At 32.3% G+C, this 27593-nt stretch overlaps 3 protein-coding genes across 4 annotated transcripts; all 3 read right to left on the bottom strand.

Moving 5' to 3' along the window:
* Window positions 1–1359: 1359 nt before the first annotated feature.
* On the bottom strand, window positions 1360–6223 carry LOC130644564 (proton-coupled folate transporter-like). Its single transcript, XM_057450220.1, has 6 exons — window positions 5328–6223; window positions 4521–4833; window positions 3475–4038; window positions 3304–3387; window positions 2785–2944; window positions 1360–1852 (listed from the first exon to the last, which is right to left on the bottom strand). Exons 1-6 carry the CDS (start codon window positions 5610–5612, stop codon window positions 1756–1758), a joined length of 1503 nt encoding a protein of 500 aa, XP_057306203.1. The 5' UTR covers window positions 5613–6223; the 3' UTR covers window positions 1360–1755.
* A 174-nt stretch (window positions 6224–6397) lies between these two features.
* On the bottom strand, window positions 6398–17461 carry LOC130644565 (protein O-linked-mannose beta-1,4-N-acetylglucosaminyltransferase 2-like). 2 transcript variants are annotated; one of them, XM_057450222.1, is made up of 7 exons: window positions 16606–17461; window positions 13539–13577; window positions 13273–13303; window positions 12382–12435; window positions 10472–10551; window positions 9341–9463; window positions 9114–9254 (listed from the first exon to the last, which is right to left on the bottom strand). In XM_057450222.1, exons 1-6 carry the CDS (start codon window positions 16644–16646, stop codon window positions 9346–9348), a joined length of 363 nt encoding a protein of 120 aa, XP_057306205.1. In that variant the 5' UTR covers window positions 16647–17461; the 3' UTR covers window positions 9114–9254; window positions 9341–9345. The 2 variants fall into 2 exon arrangements, with proteins under 2 accessions (XP_057306204.1, XP_057306205.1); XM_057450221.1 differs by lacking the exons at window positions 10472–10551; window positions 12382–12435; window positions 13273–13303; window positions 13539–13577; window positions 16606–17461 and having other exon boundaries at window positions 6398–9254.
* A 438-nt stretch (window positions 17462–17899) lies between these two features.
* On the bottom strand, window positions 17900–27130 carry LOC130644562 (uncharacterized). Its single transcript, XM_057450219.1, has 15 exons — window positions 26861–27130; window positions 24534–24712; window positions 24054–24159; window positions 23903–23941; window positions 22523–22587; window positions 22220–22381; window positions 22022–22115; window positions 21724–21790; window positions 21500–21656; window positions 21256–21387; window positions 21087–21170; window positions 20616–20673; window positions 19890–20104; window positions 18829–19040; window positions 17900–18721 (listed from the first exon to the last, which is right to left on the bottom strand). Exons 1-15 carry the CDS (start codon window positions 27033–27035, stop codon window positions 18529–18531), a joined length of 1938 nt encoding a protein of 645 aa, XP_057306202.1. The 5' UTR covers window positions 27036–27130; the 3' UTR covers window positions 17900–18528.
* Window positions 27131–27593: the final 463 nt, after the last annotated feature.

Below are 27593 nucleotides of genomic sequence, written 5' to 3' on the forward strand. Positions count from 1 at the left end.
TGTTTCACTGATCTACATTAATGAGAAAAGTGTAATTGTATGCATTTGTGAAGAGAGTTTGACTACGGACATTCGAAAGGTTTCATAGTGAGCGTTGTAAAATTAATAGCCAGTGCAAGCAGAGTCTAACTGGCTTTAATTGTTTCTTTTCACCTGTTTTTCAGTTCTTGCTGTTCTATTATATTAAGATTTACAAATTTTTTAACATCGCCATTTTTATTATTATTCTAGTCGTGAAAGATTATTTAGCATATATTTTGTAAGACTTTGCTATGTTTCTATGTACTTCTGTTATATGTTTAAGCTTCTTAAAGTTGAAGATTTCCTAACCTGCCAAAGTTTCTTAAAAGTTTCTTAAAATTTACCTTTTTTAGCCTAAGGTTTCTTATAGACTAGTTTCTTATAAAAAAAACGTGTTGTGTAATTACCTGCATTTACTTATCTTGTTCCAGAATTTGTGTTACTTTTAATGTTGTGAACTGGCGCTTAAAAAATATCCCATGATATAACTGACCTCATATTAAGACAACAAAAACAAAAAAAATTTTCTATTCTTACAATGATAAATTTCTCCCTGGGTGATGCCGTCCTTTCTATTTTGATAGACGGTACTTCCTGGGAGGTTCTACACAGAAATAAAACCATTTCATCTCTTGAACCTCAAATTAGATTTTCATGGCACTCAAAATTAAATAAATTGGTGATAAATATGGTGATCAGGGTAAAAAATAACTGTTTTTATGTGTTGATGTTTTTATATGTTTACTGTTCCAATTTTTATATAAATATTCCTCCTTTTTTGACTTTAGGGTGTGTAGAACTAGGGGTGTTTGCAAATTTAAACTTTGGACGCAATAATTATCGGAGTAAAATAGTATTATTAGTAGTAAAGTAAGGCAGATAAACCTATTAACTGATACCGAAATCGTTTAGACAATCCACAGTAACACAAAATGGTTCTTGTCAATTACCCATGCTTAATTTTATAAGAAAAAAAATAAACTTCATTTAAACAAGACTGTTTCCTAGAATAAGAAAAATTGTAATCTATATTATAATACCCGCATACGTCTGTCCGTCCGTCCGTCCGTCCGTCTGTCTGTCACGCAAAATGGTAGCTTAGCTGCGACGGGCGAACCCGTTGATTTTTCCACGGGCTAACGGCTAGTGTAAAAGGTTAATAAATATAAAATATATTCTTATCCTCTCTTCGAGTTCTATCCAACAACGTGAGTTCGATTTCAATAAAACCAATTATGCCTTTCTACCAGAATTCTTATATGCCAGGACAGATTCTCAAATTATTCCGGGGCTATTAGCAAGGCTGGTTAAGGTGTGTATCAGAAAAAAAAACACATATTGTTAAGCTTAAAAAGATTTATTTCGTTTAAATCAGAGTATGATACAAATTTCAGGTAGGTACAATTTTATTTTCTAATTAAAATATGTATGTAAAAGTGTATTTTAGATAAAAGAAATATTTACAATTTGTAATTTTAAACTTGCGCCCGTCTTTTTATTTATATGCATATTTTATGCATGTGTTCCAAAGAAGGGCGCATATTAAAAATAAGACCGTTATACTAAAATCAACTAATAAGACAATTAAAATGTCGTAAAAAAAATACTTTTGATTATCCAAATATACTATATTTTTAGTACAGTAATATCTTTCGCAGTTTCATGCATAAAAACACATCTTCGACAAAAAAGCGCATACTTCTCAAACTGCGCATGCGTTTAAAACATGTTCATTTAAGATGTTACGTCATCATTTGAAGCCTCGTTTATTTTCTTCCAGTCTTCAACAAGAAGCTGTTTGGATTCTTTTCTTAAACGAATCCAAAATATGCTAAATGTGAAAATATAGATCAACTTACATGGTGCTGCAAAATTTCAGATTTTTTTCGCTGTTGAAATAAAAATTAACCTCTAACCAGCTTGATCACAACATTTAGGACAAAGAACAACTTTTTGCGCAAAAATTAATACCCGCGAAAATTGTAATACTACAGGTTACAATAAAGAAACGTATTTATATTTTGTCAAAACGCACAATTTTACTGTCTCTATTTTGTCTAAAATTTAGAATTTTGCTATTTTTTCTTGTTATTTGCGTGAAAAACCAGGCTGCGTAAAAACTAATCGCGAAATACATTCATATTACCATTACGCGAGAATAAGTATGAATGTAAATTGTTTGTTGTTTGAATAGACCACAACATTCAGTAGGTTCTGTATCAGATTCTATCAAATTAATACACAAAAAAATAACTATTTTCTAAACAGGGTGGTAGGAGATTCAAAAACTTTGTAATTTTAGGAGAATTGAGAAGGTTTATGGTCAAATTTGAAGAAAAAACGCTAAAAATTAGAACTAAACTGCTAAAAGTTTAGGAGAAAATGAAGTTACTGGTAATCAAACCTTCCTTGTTTCAATGTTTAGATGCTGTTTTTGTCACAGAAATTAATAACAAAAGTTATCAATTGAAAAAAAATGTTACCATAAACAATTTTAGGAGATTTTAGGAGGAATCAATATTTTAGGAAGTGTTATAGGTCGGAATTTTCGATACACAAAATCACTGAATCTTTTTGCATTTTAGCACATTTCGTCAACAAAACATTGTGTCATTTCAAGCAAAATAAAAACACATAAAAAATATGCTTTAAAAGAATATCAGACTGGGATTTCAGCTTAAAAACAATAGGTTTATTGTTTAGAACAATAAACCAACGTTGTTATAATGTCGGTATTCTCACAACAATAAAGCGTGTACTCACATGACTAGTGTTAAGGGTATCAACAATAGCGTGGCTGGAACGTAGAAGAACTTGTCTGCTTTACCAGTCGAGTTTAACTTCGTGTATGCAGCATTATAAATGAAGTTGCCAATGAATACAAAAATCATCTCGACTGATGACAAAGCAGAAAAGACAGCTCCTGAAATTACAAAAAGGAAATAGACCGTGGGTTAACAGGAGAAGAAATTAATGGTTAGCCTACAAAGACAAAGAAGCACAGCGCAAGATCAAAATCTAACAAGACCTAAAAGATTCAGTATACACTGTAAGTAAAAGCAGGTATTCTTATCCTTCCTGGCAAAACGTAATTTCCACCCCAGGAGCAAAAGTTATGAAATAAAATGAAAGAGAGGGCACTCTCTACACCATAGACTAAGCGAGTATAAAAATGATATTATATCTAGTGTCAGGAAATACGAAACAACTGTGCTTTTAAGGTATAAATATAAATCTAAGTCAGAAAAACACATTACAAATAAGTAAACAAAATATACCAACCTTGTTCCGAGGCTTCAACTGTTCTTGATATATATGAGCGAAATATAGGAGTTTGGAGAGCACCGAACGCTCGTACTGCCACCGCTACCAAAAAAGATAAAAAAATAATCGGAACAATAACATTAACATGGAATCAAATTAATGCACTATAAAATTACACCACAAACTTACATCCGTAAGCCAAAGTTTTATTTCGTGCTGATGCCAACATAATAAATCCCACGATCGAAGCAAGGATTGATAAAGCAGCTACTAAAAGATCTGGTAAAAACCTCAAACCAACTTTTACACCTATGATGGTTCCAATTCCAAGTAGAAGCATCTGTGTACCAAGAAAATTACCAATGTCGAGAGCGGGCCAACAAAACGGCCGGTTTAAAAAATACAGGTTAATAACTTGAACAACGCCGATTGTGAAACAGAACCCTAAAATAAGGATTCCCATGCCCAAAAACACGATCCAACGTCGAGGGCGTTGTCTCGTCATAACGTCCCATAAAATTTTCGGTTGCCTACGCAACTCCCGGAAATTCAGACTAGCAGTTTTATCTTCTTCCGCCAGCATTGTTTTATAATTTAAGGATTCCTTCAAAACAACGATGACGTATAACAACGAACCAAAATAGCAAGTGGCCACCAGAATTTGTGGTGGAATAAACGAGTATTTTTGAATGAACGGCCCACTAACGTAGCTGCTGATAAACAGACCAAAAAAGTTCGCAGCTTCCAAGATAGCTAAATGAAAATGTAAACATATCTCAAAGTAAAATTTGAAGGGTTTTTAGTCTTCAGTTGCACAATCTTCTATGCACCTTTTGATATGGAAATTAAATCTAACAAGAAATACTTCGAGAAGAGGTAAAAAAATTGGCAAATTCCCAAATATTATTTTTAGGGTTGTACTTTTTTCATAAATAACAAATTAATTTCTTGAGTTATCCAATATTGGAGCACTAAGAGGTGGTACTTAAACTATCTGCGATTGTCAAACCAAAAAATTTAGATATTGAGTTCAAAATATCATAATTTAAAAACATTTACGGAGATAAAAATCCCGAATTTACTAGTTTTCACGGGGCAAAAAGTATTCATTAAATATTCCGTTTTTTTGCGGTTTTTATGGACACCTTTAATATCTGACAATTTGTTCAAGTTCTCAGAGTAACTTATTTCAACAAAGAAATATTTATTGCAAACCAATCACTGGCCGGTCTTACCTAATCGTCCTGGTAGTTTCTCCTTCTCGGTTATGTCAGCAATATAAGCGAATGCAATCATAAAGGCGCCTGTAAAAGAACCAGCCAATCCGTTAAAAAATCCACCAATGTATAAAACATAGACCGGCAACTCTAGGACCATGGTTAACAGAACCAGCAACCCATCAATAAAAGCTCCGGCAGCCGATATTATCATTATGCTGCGCCGACCGATTTTGTCAGAAAGCACCCCATAAAACATCATGGCGACCACACTTGGGACAGTTTGACAAAAACTATGAGCAATGTTAAATCTTGCTGATAACTTCTGAACCTAAAAAAAATTAAGGTGCATGCTTTTACCTGTTACCATAGCAACAACAAGCCAATAAAATATCTTTCAAAATATCCATACAACAAGCGCAGTGTCGTGTACGCACGTTTTTGATCACTTAACATAACGGAAACATAGCGGAATTACATGAAGGGAATTAATCTTCAAAGAAAGAAATTTTTGCGAATTTATTATTAAAAAAAGTTATTATTCGCGAAATTTACGAACATTAATTCTGGCGAAACTTGATTTTTTTCTGTCTTTTAAAATATGATTTATACCATTTTTTTTTCTAGTTATCTAGCAATAGATAAGTGAATTTTAACTTCAGCAGTGTTTATTTAGGTGTTTCACATAAACAACGGCAAAAACTCAAAGGATGACCGAAATACAAAAATGCGCGAAAATAAAACTCAAGCTAAAATATATTAACGCAAATTTTTTTTAAATATAGTTAGAGCCTTACTAGTATTAACACTGTATTTACACTATACCTGTTGTTGCAAATTCTTTTCCGTAGCATTCATTTTCCCTGGATCACACGAAGTCGAACGACGTTGATAATCATACGTAAAACCTTGATCGTCGCTATAGCGACTATACACATACTGCTGAACAAGAGGTAATTCCAACATGGCGGCAAACAAATACATAATAATGACAGGATCAGGAGAATATCGAACGATGTGCATAAACGATACCATCTTAGAACCGCCTCTTTTTAGTAAATATCTTAGTAAAACTTTTCTTGTTAAATTTATGTAGAAAAAGGTTGGCATACTTTCATAAAATGCCTAGGGAGTACGCTTTTGTAACGACATATGTGAGCATTGCGACCTGATACCCACGTTTTTCACAACAGGGACGATTCAACACACAGCTATAACGATCTATTCAAATCTCGTTCACCACGATTACCGTCCCTCCTAACATCAAATTTAATTCAGCTCCTCTATTATCGAAGGTTGATGAGTATATTTATTACAAAGAAAAAATCTCATTTTTACAAGCAAACAAGAGATCAGGAGAGAGAAAGAGTCCTCTGCATTTTTATTTACCTTCTGAGGAGGAATTTCGACGTATATATATTATAAATTTTGCGTGGAACTAATTTGGCGTATTAAGACAAAAATCGCCTAATTTTCTCTCTGCCAAAATTTGTCTTCTTAAGCTATGTACAAACGTTTTCATTGCTACATGAATGTAGTAGGAAGTTTTCTGTCAACCCTTTATAGAATATGTCACAAAGTGATTCACCAAAGAGGAGAAAAATCGTCTTAATTAGTTGAGGACTTTAAAATATCGAAAGATAAGATTTGAGGAGAATATAGCTTTATTTATTATTACCAATGTCACGGAATCGATGTAAGGGTATCAATTGCTGAGTCCCCGATATTGGGGTTAGTTTTATTTAAGCTATCGGGTCACCTAGGGTAACAGGTCTTTAAATTTCACACACCCTTCTACAATAACATGTTTCAACATAAACTTACTGTGTTTTCTTACGAAAAGATTCAAAATAAAAAAACGATCAAGTTTCAAGTTTATAAGAAATATGTCAGAATACAATAAAATGAAAAAATTTCTTCCGCTTTTATTTAGAGATGTACATTTCCACTTCCACATGTATCCATGTTTACAAAAAACATGTTTAAGGTTAAAAGCATAATTAAAAAAAAACTTTCATCTGATAAAATCACAGCGCAAACTTATTTATTCACGAAAATGGCACAAACACAGGCGATTAGGATCTTGTAATAAACAATCCAAAACCCTAATCCTCAGTGTTCTGTAGGTAAAGAAGATAAAAAAAATGTCAACAGAAGAAGGACGGTCCAAGTCGAAACATCAAAACATAACTAAAAATACTCAAAAATAAATTAAACAATTTTAAGCGTAGTTCCACGACACCCTGCATTCTCTTTTCCATGTTTGTACACACGGTGTCAATAACAAAATTGTAAATAAAGCTCCACAATGAAGAAACTACAGAACCGCTCTCCCTTTTTGAATGACACAATATAAAGTGCAAAGAAACGTATAACCACGTTAAAAAACTAGCTTTAAAACATTTTGAAAGTTAGTATACAAAAATATAACACGATTTTATTTAACATAAAAAATATTTTACAAAATTTTAATTAAGTGTTAAATATGTATTACTAAAATCCTATATGACAAAAGTTGTCGTTACCCGAGTGATTTCTTGTATACCTTATTCGCACTTATTCAATAGATTGAACTAAAAACAAACTGCATCACGTGGTAGTATCACGTTGTAGCATGCGCAAAAGACAGGACCCATTGCATGAAAATGATACGAATAATGCAATCATTTATAATAAACCAGGATGGCCACAGCTATAAAATTTTATAATTGCAGAATAATTTAAGAAGATTTTAGGTTTTGGTATCAAAATTTAAACCCGTAACATGTATTAGGAGATTTTACCAAACTTTTAGGAAAAAGTTAAGAGTTATTCTTTTTTTACTTATCTTTTTTGAATACCAGAGAGGCTGTTCAATTTATACGTAATCTGCAGTTTCAAAATCTAATCCATCACTCCTGTTGCAAGGTTAAAATTATGCCCTATTCGTTATAACATGTTATCAAAGAAAGTACAGGAAAAAAATAGCAAAATGTAATAATAAAAACTATTTTTAAAAACAATTTTTTTTTGTCAGTATTAATTAGATTATTAAGAAGACTAGTAGGTGACGCGTGGAAAAATCCACGGCTTTGCCTGTACTTTTCGTAAGGCATTGCAGTGTCTCGCTACTTGCGGTACCGTTTTGCGTGACAAAAAAACGTATACGAGTGTTACGTTATTTAAAAGATTTTAGGAGGTGTATGGATTATGTGTGGCCAACCTGTGAACTATGCGTGATTACTCCATATATGGTATAAAAACTAAATTTAAACCAACCATCGTAGTATAATTAATTTGAATAAACACTAGGTACAGTGCAGTCGCTGTCAAAGTGGACTCTCATTCCTATTTTTGCCATCCACTTTACTATCGACAGCATTGATAAAATCGTCTACATCAACGATCGTATCTTGATATATTCGGAATAGCCAGTACGGATTCTTACAACATATATGCAAGGGCACCACCTTAGTATTAATAATATCATCTTGAATGGTGTTTGAGAAAGTAGTAATACCTCCATAGTCGCTTGACCAGTCTTCATGCGTCACTGTGTTCTTCTCATTCTTATTCTCCCATGCTATGTAAGTCATTCGAACCAAGTTGGCGAGCGTTTTGTATGGAGTGTAATTTACTGCAGGTACGCCAAAAGGAAATATTTCAATTAAAATGCTTGAAGGTTGCATAAAGAGACTGGTGATTAAGTGTGCTCCGTGAACGCCAATTACCATATGTGCATGCGATACCAATGACACTATGTGACTCAAAGGGTCAGTTTCTAAGTTTACAACATGAACAGGCGCTTTGTAATGTTTTGAAAGTTTCATCATAAACTTTACTTCATTCACAATTTTACGAGTTAAACTTCTTGAGAACAACACAATATATTTTGAAAGCTGTTCAGGTGCTGGAATATTTCCTGAACCTATTTTAAGTTTAAAGTCATTTCGAAAATAAGAAATCTCAGTTGAAGGAAAAAATGTCCGATTAATTGGACCCTGTGGTGTCCGAAACCCATAGTGATACCAAGTAGTAGTCTTACTAACCCCCACAATAACATCTTCAAAACAAGTCAGCGTTTTATTAAAATGTTTTTTTAATTTTATCCGGGGCAACAACATTTTGTAAAGGTCATAAAATGGTCCATCCGGACGTCCATCCATTATAATATATGTAACATCATCTTTGCTTGTTGGAAAATGTTTCCTTTGTGTGTGATACAGGGGTATTAAATCGTCGTGTAAAACATGCATCAAATTTTCTGGATTAAACCGATGAAAGAGGACACTAGGTCCTGTGACATACTCCAAATCAACAAAATTAAGAGAAGGTGAATGAATTTTGGTGTAAGTAAAATATTTAGCAGTATGATTAACAACACTTGACAAGTCAACAAGTGCTGGGTCATTTCTTGCATGTTCCAATCCGTATAAACGAGTCTCTGCACCATGAAGAAAAATGTACTCACTTGTGTCTTTACGATAGCACAAATTTTGAAATCGACATTCACGGTCCTTCATAAGCTCTCCAAAACAAAATACACTACTGGACATATTAAAAATCTGTGGTTGAGTTTTATTTACTGATTTACCATACCTTAACAAATTAAGGCCATCGAGTAAGTAGTGACTTTGCAGTACTTCAAATATTTCATCAAATTGATCAGTTTTGGTTTTTAACAAAAACAAAATACACAAAAATTGAGTCACGCATATCATGAACAAAAAGAAGTTATATGAACATATCATGTTGGTGTCTTCTGGGTATATCCTAAGATGTACACACACAAAAAACTGTTGTAAAAAAATCAAAAAAAAAGCAAACAATGATAATAAAAAATATCAACAATCACTTACGCCAATCAAACGTCGATACGGTAACTTCTCAGTAAGGGCTCATGTTCATCAAAGTCATCATTTCGCAGTTTAGTTTGGCACATTGGGCAATTACTTTTTACTGTTAACCAATTAGCTAAACAACTAAAAAATTAAATTTTGGTATATATAATCCTGACAAACATTTATTGGCGAATTATTCATACTTAGTACAAAGTGATTATAGTGTGCTAGAAAATAAAGGATAGGAGGGCATATTTTGGTGCTCTTTAAGCAGTATGTTATTTTACTGGAATTCCAAGGTATTTTGACAAGTTGCAAGACTATTAATAAGAAAATAACTCCCAAGCAATAAATTGCTCTCCCAATGTTACAATAATTTGGACTGGGGGAAGTTTATAAACGCGTATTTTATTACAAAATATTTTTTATCTATTTGATTATCTTTTTTTATATATTTTGGTAATTTTTACTGCAAATAATAAGAAAGATAACATTGACTTCTGTATGAGATGAATTGATATTGCTCAGCCAGACAAACTTCTTGTGAGATTGGGGGAGCAATTAATAGCTCAGCTAATTTCTTATTTCTTAGAATTGTGTGGGTCTTTGCATGAGAAAGAGCATATTTTCCTTGGCTATAAAAATCATTAATTCAAGGGGAAAATCATTAATTTGATCCAAGCTTTAAATCTCACCTAACATGATCTTGTGCCACAAATAAAGAATGAAGCTAGTTAAACATTTTTTAAGCAAGGTTAATATCATGAAGGTGCAGCAAGAAAAATAAATATTTGAAAAGCAATATCTGGAGTCACAACTTCTAACAGAAATTGGATATATTATTGAAAATTTCTCATGTGAATCTTATGGATAAGTGCCTTAAATACCTGTTTATAAGTTTAGATACAGTTTTTGGCCTACCTTTCAAGTATGAGTTATTTATTATACTGTCTTGCAATTGCTCAGTCACTTGCACGTCTTAAAATTTGTAAGCGAAAATAAAAAAAATCTGTTTTTTTTTTTTTTTTTCAGAATTGAAGAAGGAGAGAATCGAAAGCCGGGAAATTTAGAGAAGTTTATGGAAAAAGAGCAATAGCCTTTCAAAATTTGCAAAAAGTTACAGTAAAATTAACATGAAAACATACATACTCTTTATGGTAACCATGGTTACATTGTGCTAATTTAATTTCTTCGTCATTTTGAAATTCTTCCAAGCAGATTGTGCATATCTAAAAAGAAATTTTATTAAAATAAGTTACAAACTTTTTTGCATGTATATATAAATCATGTTACACATGATTGGGATGAGGATAATTTGTCTGATGATGATGTTGTAGAAGGGCCAGCTATGCAGATCAAGACAGAATGGATAGTGGAGGCTATTGGGAAATTGAAGATTGGCAAGGCTGCAGGAGTATCAGGTATTGTTGCAGAGATGGTAAAAGCATCTGGATATATTGGAGTTGAGCTTATTACAAGTCTTGCTAATCAGATTATAAAGAATGGTGCTATTCCGAGTGGCAGTCGAGTGTAATAATGAATTGTTTCAAGGGCAAGGGTGATGCATTAGAAAGAGGTAACTATAGAGGTTTGAAGTTGGTTGATCAAGTAATGAAAGTTATTGAAAGAGTGATTGATAAGTTACTTAGAGAAAGAATTGATATAGATAAGATGCAATTTGGTTTTGTTCCAGGGTGTGGCACCACACAGGCAATATTTTTACTTAGACAGCTTCAGGAAAAGTGTTTAGGAAAGAGAAAGAATCTCTATTTTGCTTTTGTAGATTTAGAGAAAGCTTTTGATAGAGTTTCACGTAAAGTTATTTGGTGGGCTATGAGAAAATTAGGTGTGGATGAGTGGCTAGTTATGATGGTACAGTCGTACAGCAATGCTAGAAGTCGTGTCAGGATTAACGATGCACTTAGTGTTGAATTTAGTGTAAATGTTGGTGTACATCAGGGTTCTGTACTTAGTCCTTTGTTGTTTGTTCTAGTCTTAGAAGCGCTGTCGATGGAGTTCAGAACAGGTTGTCCATGGGAGTTATTGTATGCAGATGATTTGGTTCTCATAGCAGAGTCGATGGAAGAATTAGTTGAAAAGTTTGAGAAGTGGAAGAAAGGACTAGAAGAGAAAGGGCTAAGGGTGAACACAGAAAAGTCTAAAGTCATGATTAGTAGCATTGAAGCCAAGTGTGACCTTGTAGTTGGAAAGTGGCCTTGTGGAGTTTGCAGGAAAGGGGTTGGTAGTAACTCAATTTTTTGTCAGACTTCAAGGATTGGGTACATAAGATGTGCAGTAGTATTGGTGGAAGGTTAAGAGCTGACATTCAGTTTCTACGCAAGCTTGCAAAGGTGAGATTATAGAGAATGAAGTATTTCCAGTTTCAATGATGTACAACAGTGGCTTGTTAGAGATTGAGAACTTCTGTTACTTAGGTGATATGTTGGGCAGTGAAGGGGGAATTGGAAGAAGTGTTACTTGCAGGATAGGTTCTGCTTGGAAAAAGTTCAGAGAGTTACTTCCTTTGTTGACTAGCAGAGTCTTGTCAATTGAGTTTGAAGGTAGGTTGTATGAGGCCTGTGTAATGAGTGTTATGTTGTACAGTAGTGAGACATGGGCAGTGAAGCAGGAAGATCTTGACCGTTTAGAAAGGAATGATATGGAATGGTTAGGTGGATGTGTAACGCCAGTCTGAGAGACGGAAAGAGTTCAGATAAGCTAAGAAGCAGGCTAAATATCTGTAGAATTAAAGATGTTATCCAGATAAGAAGATTGAATTGGCTGGGGCACTTGGAAAGAATGGAGGGGGATAATTGGGTAAGAAAGTGTAGAGACCTGGGGCAAAGCCCAGAGGCAGATCGAGAAAGACTTGGCAGGAGGTTATGAGGACCGACTTGATAGGAAGTTGAGTTTAGATCTAACACAGTCTAGATTGGAAGAGGGTCATTAATATACCCCGTGCAACCCATCCTAGCATGGAAAACAGACGTTAAGCCGAGAATGATGATGATGATGGTGACATTGCCATGCAGTAAATCCAGATAAAAAATTCATTTCACCTCATTGCCACATGTTGATTTTCGAGTTCGACTTGCTTTCTTGTATTTAACGGTCTATATATATGAAAATTATAAAAGTGAACACAGCATGATAGGATCTAAACTTTAGTCAGAAACGTGTGCGATCTCAATCACACATGTCTACACACACGCAAATAATTTTACATTAGCGATTTGCCACTCACGTAAGACTAATTTTTTCAAGAATATTTTAAAACAAAAACAAGAAAGTAAAATAAAGTTTTTTTAATAGTATATTGAACTGATTTTCTTATTGTCCATGATTTTCTTAATTACCAGAGACTATAAAGAACTATTAAAATAATACGCAATAACAAAAATTACTTCAAATGTGTAAATAAATAAATATTTCCCACATGATGGACTTTTTACCCTAACAGATAATTAAATTTAGCCAAAGTGGTTATAAACTGTTTTTCATGATGTAGTTTAAGCTCAAAATATTTTTCAATTTGCATTAAACTTTTAATGGTTAAATGCAACTACTCTCTAGAAAAGTTCTTTCTTTTTGTTGTTTTTATTTTTTGGCTCCTTTGTTGTACCAGAACAACTCTTATGGACTTTCTGGGTGTTATTTTATCAAAAAATATTTGCAGACAGGGAATAATTACCTGGCTTAGAGATTCTTAAATAACAGTGGAAATTACTGAGTGCCAACGCGATTAACAAAGGCTATTACAATGGAAAGAAGGTTCAATCCTGTTCATAATTTGCAAAAAATGATTTTTTGAAATGCCAAAACAGCATCTCCTGTCGAAGCTTCACAGCTGAAAGTCTATAAGAGTTCTGCTTTGACAGATGTCTAAAACCGAATTTATATGTGGTAAATTTTCCTGACCTGGCCAGATGTTTAAAATTGTAAATTATCACCTTAACTGATTTCTTTGGAGTTTCGTCTTCACTGCAAATAATAAACAATCATTAAAAAAATAAAAAGAATGTTAGCAAATATCAAAAAAAAAAAGTTACAAATGGAGAAAACACAAGACAACCAAGTTGTCTAAAATAAAATTTTCCAGGATAAAAATGGGTTGAAAATGGGTTGAAAACAGGATACCTTTTAATAACATGTTATTTTCAGGTTATGCAATCCTGATTATATATACACTTTACACAGAAAAATGTAATCTTCTTACCTGCTTTTAATACAGCAGCATAAAAAACACATTATACTACTAAAAAAGTAAAAATTATACATAATACAAAAAAATGCATTTCAATGTAAACATTTCAACATTCATTCAAGGATAAGGCTGCGAATCTAAATCATGCTAAGTGGGTAAGTTTAGTATAATTAATTTTTGAGCTAATGCAGGCCTATAAAGCTTATTTATAATACTAATTTTTTCACACATATTTAGGCAGTGAAAAAGATCTATTTTGAACACATTGGTTTACATGAAAAAGCGATACAAACAAACAGGTGAACAACTAGTCTCTATAATAATAGCGGTCTCTCTGCCAAAAGTGGGTCGAGCACGAAATCTTCAACCTACCAATAACAAATGCCATATATTTTAACAACTTTTCTATGACAGGGGAATTTCCTAAATTTTCTGTTGACTAGTTTGTATTTTGGGATAAGTTCGGTGTTTAAATTTTGGTTTGCAAAAGCTTGCACTTAATTAAAAAATTAAAAAATTTTGGTTGTAGTAAAGCGCCAATGTTTTATCATAGAAACCTACTGGAACTCAGTAAGAAAGAGTTTGTGTCAAAATTATTTTGTCTAATAACAACAATTAACAATTTTTTTTTGTGATTGTGTTAAAGGTTACCTCCTGCGAAAAATCAAGTTGAGCACATAATTATGGTAACTAAATATTGAAATTTATGTAAAATGTTGAAAATGCATCAAAGTGAATGGCAAGAAAATATTTTTAACTGTGTATGGCTTGCCAAAAATACTCATGACATCATGCATAATTAGTGAATCTTCTTAGTTCAAATTCTAAAGAACCAATCAAGAATTTTAAAAAAATATTCAAATTCCTAGACAACCTTTCAAGATCTTATATATGCAATTAACTTTATTTTTCGCGGAAGTTAACCTTTAACAAAATTAAAAGCACTGTTTTGCATTTTGGGAATAATTCGGGCCAGTTAAGGAGTTATTAGTCGAAAAGCACAAATTTTATTCAAAAAGACCCTCGAGCTCGACCTAATGGCCCAGTGAACAAAACTGAAACAAAAGTTTGGGCACCAGGGTGCTGATAACCCGCATACGCTGAAAAAGTGCAGGCGTTTTTGGGCGAGTTCGACATTTTGAAAAAAATTCAAGTATTCACTCGAAAAAACCTGAATAGGCCCGAACAATGCCTAAAAAAAAGAAAACAGACACTAATATGATTCAAAAAACTATAAAAATTAAAATAAACTAACTATTGGTAACGAAGTACTTTAAAGAACTGTTTTTGATGGTTTTTGAAAAGTTTACTTTATAAATAACTTATACATAAACTTTATTAACTCCTTTCTCTTTAAGTGCCTTCTTCCCAACTATTGTCCGCATGATTTATTACAAGGAATTGCATTTTGAGAATGCTCCGGGCAAGTTCGGGCGGATTCGGGAAAGTGCTGGCGGTTTCGGGGAACAACCGCCAATTTTATTCGAAAAGTCCCCCGAACTTGCCCTTATACATGCGGGCGTTGGCGGCTTATCGGCACCCTCTTGTTAGGGCATGTTCAGAAATACCAGTTAGGGACCTTTAAAAAAATTTTTTTGGCCATGTTAGCGGGATATCACCACTAAAGGGGGTAGGGAGTTTGAAGTTTAAAAAAAAATCCACTAAGAATTGAGAAATTTCAAAAATTTGTTTGTCACCTAAAAATTCTTCGTCATTCGCGAGCATGATTAATTCCAATAACTTTTATCTACAAAACACGCCCCTGAGCCTTCCAAGATTTATCCAAATGTGTGTATTTCATGGACGACAATCTGCTAAAAAGGGGGGAGGGGGTCCGAATCATAGCGACGATATCCCGCTAACAGGGCCCAAAAAAATTTTCGAAGGCCCCTTAAAAAGTGCGAATCTTATCCAGAAATTTGCCAGATATTGCTCTCTTAGGCCAAAGGAAGTTGTACCTTAGTTTACCGTCGGCCGCCCGCATGTATATTTACCACTGCATGAAAAATTTCATTATTTAAAAAAATTCCATTATTGCCTTCACTTTCCCTCCAGAGAATGAAAATATGAAGTAATGACTCAAAGAACATCTTTATAAACCCCTCTGACATGCTTCGCACATCACCACACCATCATCACTAAGGATTTCCAACAACAACTCGAATCACCCACATCTCGTCATGCTTTAAAATAAATAAATAAAAAAATAATCAAATATTCAATATACATAAATGATGAACATATTCATCACAGTTCCACAAAGAAAGAAATGAAATATACTCAATGCATCCTATTTCGAAAAAGCTATTGCGTAATTTTGATTGATGTTGCAATCGATCGAAAGTGTTCTTTTTTTGAATGTTTTCAAATGTAATGTAATGTGTTAATTTAAATTTCGAAGGGCCTTTGTTCTAATGCGTGCCATACAAAGTTGTTGGATCAAGCCTTGCCTCATTTAGATATATGTCCCAGTCTCCAGAGGTTGTCTTTCGGTGCTGTAGTTCTGGTTCGGGCTCCGAGGGTTTCGGGTTCAAGCTAGCTAGGCGGAGGGACAAAATAATGAATAATGAAAAATTCCCCAATGGTATACAAGATACAGACGGCGGTAAACTGAGGTACAAATTCCTTCGGCCTTACATATTTTTGCACACTGGTACAACAAGAGGATAACTAACTCAGCACGCACAAAAAAGCATACCCTAAAAAACATAGTGACTATTCTTCACTCATCTTTTAGTGAAAAATATCATAGCTATGATATTGATAGCAGGATTTTAGAGATGCTGGCCATTACTTTTTAAGGGGTCGAACATGATGATCATTGGCACAATAACAACACTTCATAAAAATTAGGACTAAACTCTTTGTTTCGTTTATGAAAATCTGTTTTTCCCCCCACATTCCAAAAAGGAGAATGTCTCAAAATGTTGCAGAAAAACTTGATTTTGGGGTCCCTTACAGTTTACTAACTTTACAGTTTACACACTTTTGCTATTTAAAAAATAGACAGGGTATATCCCTCAAAATTTGTGAGGCTAGTCGTGTGAAATATCTACCTATCTACTGTCAAACATTTTACCAAAAAAATGCACTTTCTCTCCCCACATCCTCCGTGTTCATGTTTTCAATATAGGTGCGTCTAGCTCGTGTAACTTAAAGCCATAGTTCTGTAACCACCTTGTTTACAGACGGACCTCTAGCATGGAGGGATCTAGCTACGTAGAAAGTCTTGGGAGCAAAATTATGTGAATGTTTTCCTCTCCGCCTCTGTGGAACTGGTCCGTAGAATTTCTCGCGGGCAAAAATTTCCTTCTCGACCATCGTTATTCAGTGCAGCTTTATTTCGACTCTCCACAAATTTCAAAATAGAAACCTTGTAGGACATTTTACTCTCAAGTCAACTATTTCTGTTTCTTTTTTATTTATTTAAGAAGTCTTGATTTCATATTAGTTTAAAATCTGCAAGGATACAAACACTGATCTTTACACCAATTAGTGCAGTCTAATTCATTGTAGCGATTGAAAGCTACTGCATTTGTAAAATACGAAAAGATCTGATAAAAGAAAATTCATGCGAGTTATTTTTACAATTTTAATATTTTTGCAGTTATTATTAAAGTTAACATCCTGCGAAAAAACAAGTTGGCTTCATATAAAAGAGCTTAACAAGTTGTCTTAGCCAACAGAACTTTGGAATGGGCTCGTGTCGCTGTGTTTTTTTATGCGGTACCAGTCTAGTGTAGCGGTACGAAATTTTTTAGAACTGTAGAAGAAGAGTTAACTTGTTAAACAAGGTATGGTTTTATTATTTTACGCTGCAGAACATACTGCAGGAACGGCTGGTTTATTTTAATAAATCTCGATTGGTTCTCAAGTTTTTTGACTTGATTTTGATAATTATGCTAATTAATGCATGACATCATGTATTAGAAAAAATGAAGTGCTGTTTTAAGTGTTTATCAAGGTATGTAGTATTGTAAATCTGTTTTCATCTATGTAATTGTTTTTCTAATCGATGATATCATAATTAGCTAAACTTTTTTGAGATGACAGTATTTTCACTAAAAAATAAGCAGATTTAAGGATCTTTTCATATTTTCCCAAAGACATCAAGGATATTTCGGAAGATTTTAAAGACACGCCAGAAGTAAAGAACAAATAAATTCTGTACACATATAGCATTTCTATTCGTTTTGAAAATAAAAAGATGTGACAAACCGTATAGTCTTGTAACAATAAAATTGAGAGGATTTAAAGAAAAAGTTGTTTAAAATCTACTTTTAGAGAAGATTTGATAAATTTTGAGGAGGCCTGAGAAAACCAGAGAAAAAAGATCATAAGAAGAAACAAGCAATAAAAAAATTATCAATAAGTTCAGAACACAACGATTTTTTTTCCATAAATTTCCCTCTACGAAAAACAAAACAAATGCATATGCTTTAACAAAAACAACGACAACATAAAATTTATTGAAAATCAACAAAAAAAAATTAAATACTTTCTGAATAAAACTCTATTAAAAATTATAAATATAATTTCTTCCTCTAATGTTTTGATAATAAATAATAGCTAAACTACCAACAGAAATTTATTTAATGCACAGAAGTAAAGCACAGTTTTGAAAGTAAGAGCGAGAAAGAATCCTCCAATGGGCTATTTTGTTCATTTCCCAATACAGGGTGTCCACTTGAAAGTTGCCTTCGACTTTCCTGACATTTTTAGTTAAAATCCTGACTTTTTCCTGTAGTTAGTTATGGCTGATGATCTAGTTGATTGTCGAAAAAAGAAAAAATGGAATATTAAAGAAGAAAAACGAAGGTTGAAACAAAGATAAAAACTGACATTAAAGAACATTTAAATTGAAAAGTATGTGCATTACGAGGACTTTAAGTTTAAGTTTTATGTCATTTTTCCTGAACTAATCTATTTACTATGAATAAAACTATAGATATGCAATATATATATATATATATATAATATACTTTTTTAGTTTTATAAAGTTTTATTTCGGTTTATTTAAATATCTTAATATTAAATAAAATGAAAGCCTAAATATCACAATATACGTCCACAATATAAGAAGCGATTCTGTTACACTCAGATCTACAGTAGTGATTGTAGAAAGTATGTCCGCACCGTGTATGTATTCTGTACCATTGCGGCTGCAGACATCAAATGTTGATTCCGCAGAACATCTACAATAAACATTGAAGTTTTCATGTTAATGAGAGCTACATAAATGGCGACTTTTGGATCACATAGCTTTAAAAAGAATATTGGATGGAAACAAACGACAACTTACTTAAATAATTCGGTAGCATACCCAAACTCAAAATGAATTAAAGCGTTGTACGCATAGGTGGTATGAGCGACGTACTTCGCCCATGTGAGCCAATACGGTATATGCTTGGTATAAAATCCAGCCAACAGCATAGTGGACAAAGCGAATATGATAGCAGTAGTTATGGATCTTTTAAAGTTCTTAATTGCTCCACCAATACACAACCCAAATGTCTTTAAAGAAAGAAAATTATTTTATTACTTCATTGTGGCAATCAAACCTCTTACTGTCTTAAAAAGATGTACAAATTACTTGGGATGTACTATCATTTTATAGACAATGTTAAGAAGTAGATGACCCTAAGAAAAACCTCACATCGATCAAAGTAGTCTCAATACTTAATACTCTTACAAAACTTAAGAATCTGAAAAGTTTGATATCAATTTAGTGTACTAAACACTATAAATCGATATCCATACTCACATTACAATAGGTTCTTCACAATCTACAACCCTAGTCGAAATCTGTTGAGACGACGTAGCAAATTTTAAACATTGTCCTTACAAGTAATCATGTACGCTGTTTTATAATAGATGCGTGATTTGAACACGTCAATGTTTACTGCGGGCTAAGACTTTAGATTATTTGGTTAGATTCTAAATATTAAAATGAGCTTTGAAATGCATTGTTTCCTAATGCGAGTATGTAACGCTGTTTAAAATGAGCCACCAAATGGGCCTACACATCCGCAAAAGTAGCATTGCAACAACTTTCCGCCTACAAGTTTTGTCCACTTGATACTATTTACCAATATTGTTGGCCTCAAAACAGTGACAGTTAAAAAACATATTAAAATGAAAAGCATTATGTACGTACGGGGGGGACTTGGTAAAAAGTTTCCTGTCATTTTTCTCTGTCGTTGTAACAATAATTTGTGACCAAGACAGTAAAACTTCCGCATCCTACATTTTCTTCTTTAATTCTTTTATTCATTATTAAAAAGAAATTTTCGCAATTGAAGTTGAAGTCAGAAACATAAACATTGAAGATAAAGCTAAGTATAATATGAGTAAGAAACACACCTGGGCTAAAATAGATACGCTTATAATCGTAAACACCCCAAGCAGATAGACCGGCGACCGATTCAAACCTGTCATCCAATAAACAATGGAGTACAGGGCAACAGGTTGCAGAAGAAGGATAGGTAACTCGCTGATACATTTAGCAGTGTAGTAAGCAGATAGACGATACATCCCAGCAGCACGTTCTTTGGCTATGCAATTTCTTTCAGAAGGAACTATAACAAAAATATTATTTTTCAAAGGGTTCCAATTAAATCTGAAATGGTTCACTGACCAATATAACGAAGTTCTTCAGGCACACTTCGCGAGAAGCATAACTTAAAATTTGGGCAATAAACATTTTTAAATAAAGATTTTATATATTCGACAAAAAAATATCGTTAGCAATTAGAGCATTGAAAAAATCTCCTTTAGCTTTAAACCTATTAAGGCTAGGAAAAATGAGAGTAAATGGTGTGCGAATTGGTGGGGAATAATGATGGGTGTGCAAAAATGTTCTACCACAATAACTTGCATAACATAAAAATTTACATCTAAAGGTATCAACAACCCTAAAGCCAAGGGTTGTTAACACAAGACTTATTGTAAAGGGGTGCTTGGGACTCCAACACTGATGATATTTCCTTTAACAATGCATTGTATCCAACATTAATTCTACCATACGGTCTTTAACTCGTTTACTTTATTCTATATCATAGTAAAAATGTGGGAAGGTAAAAAACTCACATGTCATAATTGCAAAAAACATTGGAGTCATAGACAAGTAGATAACTGTAAAGAAAACCTAAAATAGACAAACAAAGGAAATAAATTATGGTTAAATAACTAAAATAAAAGATGGGTATAAAAATAATCTAATTATACAGTATAATCATTAAAGCTCTTCAAGAGAAATAAGCATTAGGAATATTGTGTTTTAAATTGAACTTATTATCATTAAAATTATTATTATCAAATATTTATACAGGATACTCGTATCAGTATATGAAAATTTTTTTTTACAAACGAGTCATGTGGCATATATGAAAACAGAAAAAACATACAAATAGAAAAGTTTAAAACCTATGTATTTAGGGACAGATAGAAAGACCACATGGGTATATGAAAGAGTGGAAAAAAAGGTTATGAGTGAAAGAAAAGGGACACGTATCACTACATAATAAGTGCTTATCACATGCAAATAGCAGAATAACTCACAACTCCTTCTCTGTCCTTTAGAGTTTTTTCTTCATAAGGTATGTTAAACCAAATAAGACCAGCTATAACAGCAATTGCAAATGTCTAAAGAAAAACAAAGCAGTTTATTAATAGAAACTATTAGAAACGTCTTTTTAGAAAATTGTAAGGGCTAAGAATCTATCCTAACCTGTATAAAACTAAGCTTGTCCCAAAAATCACGCTTACATTGGATAAAAGCTCTCTTGCACAGAGCAGATGTTTGTGTTTTAAACGATGTTGGCCATCTAGACAATTGGTTTTTTTTAAAATCAGGAGCTTCCTAAACGTATAACATAAAATACAGACCATAAAAACCTTATAATTTACCTTCATAATAAAATTGGGAGTAAACTATAAGAACATGTTTGCCATTTTTAAAACAACATGCATACTTGATCTAAAAGCAATTTCCCATTAACTTGGGTTTCATCGTCTTCAGTATGCCCTTTTATGTCAGCACCATTACACAAGTTCTCTGCGCTCTTTACAGAGTTGAGGTCAACACTTTCTGAAGTTTCATCTTCACAGTATATTCTAGTTTCTCGATTGCTAAAAAAAATCAAATTACTAAGACCTTTTACAAAATTTTACAAGTAACACATAAAAATTGTTTTACCTTTTAAACTCCTGGAATTTTTGAACAATTTTATCTTGTACTTTCTTTTCGGCAGATAGCTGCTCCACTAAAAATTCAATGGAAGGATAATATAGCAACATACCTAATCTAAACATTGATAACCAGACAGACAAGCTACAAACTGAAATAGTATATTAAGAGTTTTAAAAATGTTCTGAACTATTTAGCAAATTCATGCAGGACATATCATATTTTACTTTTTGAGATTTTAACTTTACATTTTCTTTTAGGCAGTTAACACAAGTACACTAGTTTGAGATTTGATAATAAAACGTACTGATGAAGTCAGCTGGATTCCAATTTATATGACATGGCATTCCTATGTGCTCAAAGAATTTTAAGACGCCTGATAACTTTCCATAATAAGCTATCTATAAAAGAATAAATTTAGTCACAAGTTTGGGAAAAGTTTTTTTTAACTAAACCTTATATTAAAGAGGTTATGGCTTTATATAACTTATGAAATGTTATGTACCCTTCCATTGCAGAGAAGTAAGATTTTATCAAACATATGAAAGACATGACTCGAAGGTTGATGAATGGTTGTCACTACCGCACGATTCTGAGTTTGAGCAAGTTTTTTTACAGTGTTAATTAGGTTACAAGCTGTTGAAGAATCCAATCCAGAAGTTGGCTCCTGAAAAACATAATTATATATTTCTTTAAATAGATTATAAATTGACATAAAAAGGCAGTCAAAAAAAAAACAAAAAAAAAAAAACAAAGTGAAAAGTGAAATATATTATAGATATTTAAAACTAAAAAAAAAAAAACTTACATCCAAAATAAGCAAAGAAGGGTTCGTTATCAATTCAACACCAATGCTACAACGTTTTTTCTCTCCTATCAAAATATGATGTATGAATAAGTAAGTCAAAATTAACTATTATTAAATGCAACAAGATCTTTAGACCATAAAAAGACAAATGTAAGGTGAATACTTGGCAACTGAGAAATCAAAATTCTTTAACTCCCATATGATTTTCCAAATATTCAGCTCTTAAAGATCTAAGGGAAGTGCCTTATTAAATAGATCACAAGAGGCAGTATCTATAAATTCTTAAATTATAACTAATACTTCTACATGCTTCTTCATGGGGAAGCATAAACTTGCAGATCAACTAACACAAATCATTTGATTTTTTTAATCAAATTTGGCCTGGAATTAGTTTAACCATAATTGGAAAGCTATTCTATTTCTCTTTCATTTGCTTGAATTGCTAATTGACAGGACTTGATGGAAAAAAATTATTTGAAAAGGAACAAATTATTAAAGCAAGTTAGATCTATGCATTTTTTTATAAGCAACTGGTCAAAAACTAAAAACTGTAAGCAACTAGCCGGTCTGAAAATTTGTAAACAATAATAGCACCTAAGAAAAAAAAAATAACATTTAACTCTAGGATTACCACCATCATCATCATGTCTTAAATTTCATCATCATCATGCTAACAAACAATGAACAAGACTAAAAAGGTGTTTTTTTCCTCGTCCATTAGAAATGTTTTAATGCTTTATTATTGTTATTTTAACTCATTCATGTTCTAATATATTTTTTAACCTTGTATAGTTTAAATTGTATTTGAAAACAAAGGTGATCACTTTTTAACTTTTTATTTTTTATTCTTTTTCTTTTCAATGTTCACAGATTATAAATGTTAATATGTTTGATTGAGCTGACGCAGTTTAACGTTTATCATTTTTTGTTTCTTTTTTGTTCTAGTGGCCCCCAGTGGAAACAATCCACTAACTATAGGTTTTTGTGATTTTTTTGGGCTAGCTACTTTAAATATTTATTATTATTATTATTATTATTATTATTATTATTATTATTATTAGGTGTAAGATCAATTTTGTTTATTCCTAAATATTAAAATGATATGCAAAATTTCAACCATGAATACAGTATGGTCTCATTATTCAGCTCTAAAGTTTATTCTATTTTGTCTGTCACTTTAAAATATCTAATGCACAGTACACAAATATGCCTGAACAAGAAAAAATCAAATGCACCAGTCCCATTTTTCTTCTTCAGAAATTTAGAAAATTTAATCACCACTTAACATTTGATGTATGCTTATAGTCTTTTCTAGATTCACAGATATTAAGTTGATAGTAAAAAAGGTTAAACATAAAAAAATCAGACAGTTTTGCCTACCTCCTGAGCAACCAGTCACAAACAAACCACCACCCATAACTAAAAAAATAGAAATGGAAAACTAAGCATTCATATTATATAGTCACCTTTTTTGCGCTGTTTTACACAAAAACTTAATATATAATATAAATAATAAGAAAATAAAACCTACCTGTATTAGCACATTTACGCAAACCCAATTCATCAATAACTTCATTTACAACACCATGTTTTTGCTGCTTGCTTAACTTGTCTGGTAACCTTACTTCACCAACAAACTATATATATAATATGGCAAATGTAACTTAATTGCTCAATCTGGCCAAATTTTAAACCAAAACAGGAGAATAATTTTGTTGCAATTCCAAACATAACAATGCAGTAAGAAAAATGCTGTACATTGAAGAAAGGTCAACTTAACCATCACTGATTTTGACTGTACACCATCAGCAAACTTTGTTGCCAATATTAAAAAAACTAATAGCACTTTTATCAACGAACAAAATAAAATGAATGAATAAAATATACACAGAGGCTCATATTTTAGAGGAAAGAAAGTATGTACGAAATTTACATTTCAAAGCTACAGCTAAATATATATATATATATATATATAGGTGAAAATAGGCAAAAGGTACATATTTGCAATTACCTGTAGTGTCTGATTAACAGTCAGGTGGGAAAAGAAAACATCTTCCTGTAAAACATAGCCAATTCCTCTTCTAAGACGCTTTGTAGCTTTTTGGCCATTAATGAGAATTTTACCACTATCCAGTGAGATCCCTTTCTCTCTACCAGATAGTAAATTTAACAAAGTGGATTTACCAGCACCTGAGATTAAATGGTCGTTATTAAAGAAATCTTATATAATAGTTTACAAAAACACAGTTTTTATAAATATGCATTTCTTTTTTATTAATACGAAAAGTTGTCTGTGACTGAAAATAACGAACAAGCCAAAATTCGGCTTTCCAAAGGAGAGGTTTTTTTCCTTAAATAGAATAACAAGTGGAAATGACCGACCTCAAATTTTTTTGAGATCAATTTCTAAACAAAACTTGCAAAGTGCCTATTTGCGAACACCCACTTCATGAATGTAACTTGACGAACTTTAGATTTAAATTTGTATATCTGACATTCATTATTCGAAAAACATAAATCGAAGAAAAAAATCAAAAATTACTTTTTAACAGATGATTTTCTTAAGTTGACTTTTACGACTTCCACCGTTGGTGCGGGTTATAATGTGGTGCGGGTTATGTGATAAGTTTTATATTTTCAGTCATTTATTGTGAAATTTAAAGTTTATACATTCAATGAAGAAAATAGTACCAACGGGATAAAATGCGTACATTAATATAACTGCATGCGCGATCCTATATCTACGTAATCTTACTTCAACTACGTGATTTATTTTTTTCACACAGTGTAATTGCTTTAACTTTCTATTGCTTGCCAGTGCTAATATTACGAGCTCTCTCTGAAACAATTCTGAAGATCATTTTTCTTTTGTGTTAAATATAATCCTAATCTATTTATATCTTTGCAATCACATTGAGCACATTGAAATGATTTGCTTCTGGTAATAGAGCAATATAACAGGTATTATTTTTAGGTTTAATCGACGGGTATTTCACAACCTAGTGCCCAGGACTTACTTATTAATTCCTGTTTAAAATATTGAAAAATGGTAAAATTAAAGTATAGATAAAAATTTTCTTTTTTATCTTTGCTATCTTCGAGAAACAGGTCGGCACTAAAAATATCAAAAATAAATATAAAATACAATTAATTAGACGCACGCAATTATCTTCTCCTTATTGCCGCCATTTATTTTATCATGCACACTGTGATTGCTGAGATATAAATAGATAACAAAATTCTATAAACATTAGAAAAGAACATTCCGTACATCGCTGTTACAGACAATCCGTGATAATTATTATGTTGTTTATTTTTATGCCAAAAAAACTTATCACCTGATAGAATGGATTTTTTTGTTTGTTTTTTTAATCGCAGGAAGCAAGAGTTATTATTGGCTGAAACCAATGTCTACAAATAAAAAGAAAACAGCATTGTCTAATTTAGTACTGTCTGCATTAGCAGAAGATCGACTTGTCAAATTGATTTTAATTCATTATTATTTCGGCAATCGGAGACAAGGAAGTTAAGACTGAGAGAGTCGCTAGTTCAGACACTCGGTTCTCATGTTTGGGGTTCACAAGTTTATACACACGCACATGTTTATAAAATGATTAAGGTAAATAAAAATACGCAAAAAATTTTTCTTAACACGATGGGGGTTATACGAAGGTGCTGGCTATCTGATAGCATCTAGTTTATAACTCCCTAAAAAAGCTGAAATGCGGGTTATACGATGTGCGGGTTATACCAGAAAATACTGTAGGTGTATAAAATAACTTTGCAATGTGGAGGGGTAAGTGTATAAAATAACATTGGAATGTGGAGGAGGGTTGGTGAAAAAAATTGTTTCGATCACTCATTCCTAAAATAGATCACAGGAAGAAATAAAAGTATTGCACAATAGTTCATTCAAATGTGTAAAGACGGCTGCTCTCATTTTCAAAAATATATAATCAAGTTTGACGTGATCAATTCAATTTTGAAAATCTACATCATGCAAGTACAAAGTATTGTGCAACAATCTAGTAAACACATGCAAAACAAATTGGCTTATTTTCGCTAGGTTTCATGTATAATCAATTTAAAATTGTTTAAAAGGTCAAGACGTGCAAGAAAAAAGTGCGAGAAAATTTGTTAAAAAAATTTTTTCTCTGTAAGTGAAAATTTCAGATATTCAAATTTAAAAATCCTTACAAATTTCACGTGCATGACTATCCAGGGCCCCATCTTTGATGTCACGTACACAACCAGTGCCAGATGCTGACTGTGCACATAATTTTTTCAGGCCTGACTATATATATAAAGTATACATCAATCAAAGATAAAAATATATACCTGATGGTCCCATTATGGCAAGCACTTCTCCAGGTTTTATTTCACCAGAAATATCTTGCAAAATCTTTTTTCCTTCAACACTTGCATTTAACTTTTTAAACTTTAAATGTATCGGTATTGTTTGTACATCCTCCTTGTTATCAGATATGTCCAATTTTACTTCTTCACTTGTCATCTTGTTTAACTTCTTCACTTGCTTAACCAGTCTAATTATAATATTATTGTATTCCCAGCACAAGTTAATTATACTTGTTTACACTATAACATTTATATAAGAAAACTGTTTTAGAAAGATGTGTATTATTAGCACTTATAGAGATTAAAAAATGTTTACTAATATATAGTGAAATGGTGCATAGCCGAAACTAAAGTACCGATCAACCAAAATTTTCTACACCTGTTAAGATATATTACACCCGGGTGAGACATACATACAATTGAGTCAGTTTTTAAAATAAAGTCAATCCCCAGCCTATAATATATATTACATATAGCTACAGCTAAATCATGATCAAAATAGCTATAGGAAGATATTATATATTAAATATATGTTTAATAACCAGTAAAGCTAATATATACTTGCTACATTATTTATAGTTGGCTATACAACAGCTACCAAACTCTATTTGATTTCAGTCTATATTTATTTTTATGGAATTGTACAGCTAGCTAGTTTGTCTTCGTTTGTTTTCCTTCTATAAGGGCTTACAAACATTTAAACAAATGTGTTTTG

This window comes from Hydractinia symbiolongicarpus, chromosome 5 (assembly GCF_029227915.1).
Source record: "Hydractinia symbiolongicarpus strain clone_291-10 chromosome 5, HSymV2.1, whole genome shotgun sequence".
In the NCBI taxonomy this organism is placed as follows: Eukaryota; Metazoa; Cnidaria; class Hydrozoa; order Anthoathecata; family Hydractiniidae; genus Hydractinia; species Hydractinia symbiolongicarpus.

What these genes read in the sequence shown, in the direction of transcription:
- LOC130644564 (XM_057450220.1), bottom strand. Translation starts at nt 5,612, where the DNA reads ATGCCAACCTTTTTCTACATAAATTTAACAAGAAAAGTTTTACTAAGA. An exon ending in GAAACTACCAGGACGATTAG is followed by an intron (nt 4,039 to 4,520) that starts GTAAGACCGGCC and finishes ATTTTCATTTAG; the next exon opens with CTATCTTGGAAGCTGCGAAC. An exon ending in AGTTGAAGCCTCGGAACAAG is followed by an intron (nt 2,945 to 3,303) that starts GTTGGTATATTT and finishes TTGTAATTTCAG; the next exon opens with GAGCTGTCTTTTCTGCTTTG.
- LOC130644565 (XM_057450221.1), bottom strand. Translation starts at nt 9,232, where the DNA reads ATGATATGTTCATATAACTTCTTTTTGTTCATGATATGCGTGACTCAA.
- LOC130644562 (XM_057450219.1), bottom strand. Translation starts at nt 27,035, where the DNA reads ATGACAAGTGAAGAAGTAAAATTGGACATATCTGATAACAAGGAGGAT. An exon ending in CTTCTTTGCTTATTTTGGAT is followed by an intron (nt 22,382 to 22,522) that starts GTAAGTTTTTTT and finishes TATGTTTTTCAG; the next exon opens with GAGCCAACTTCTGGATTGGA. An exon ending in GTTTTTTGCAATTATGACAT is followed by an intron (nt 20,105 to 20,615) that starts GTGAGTTTTTTA and finishes TTTTTGTTATAG; the next exon opens with TTCCTTCTGAAAGAAATTGC.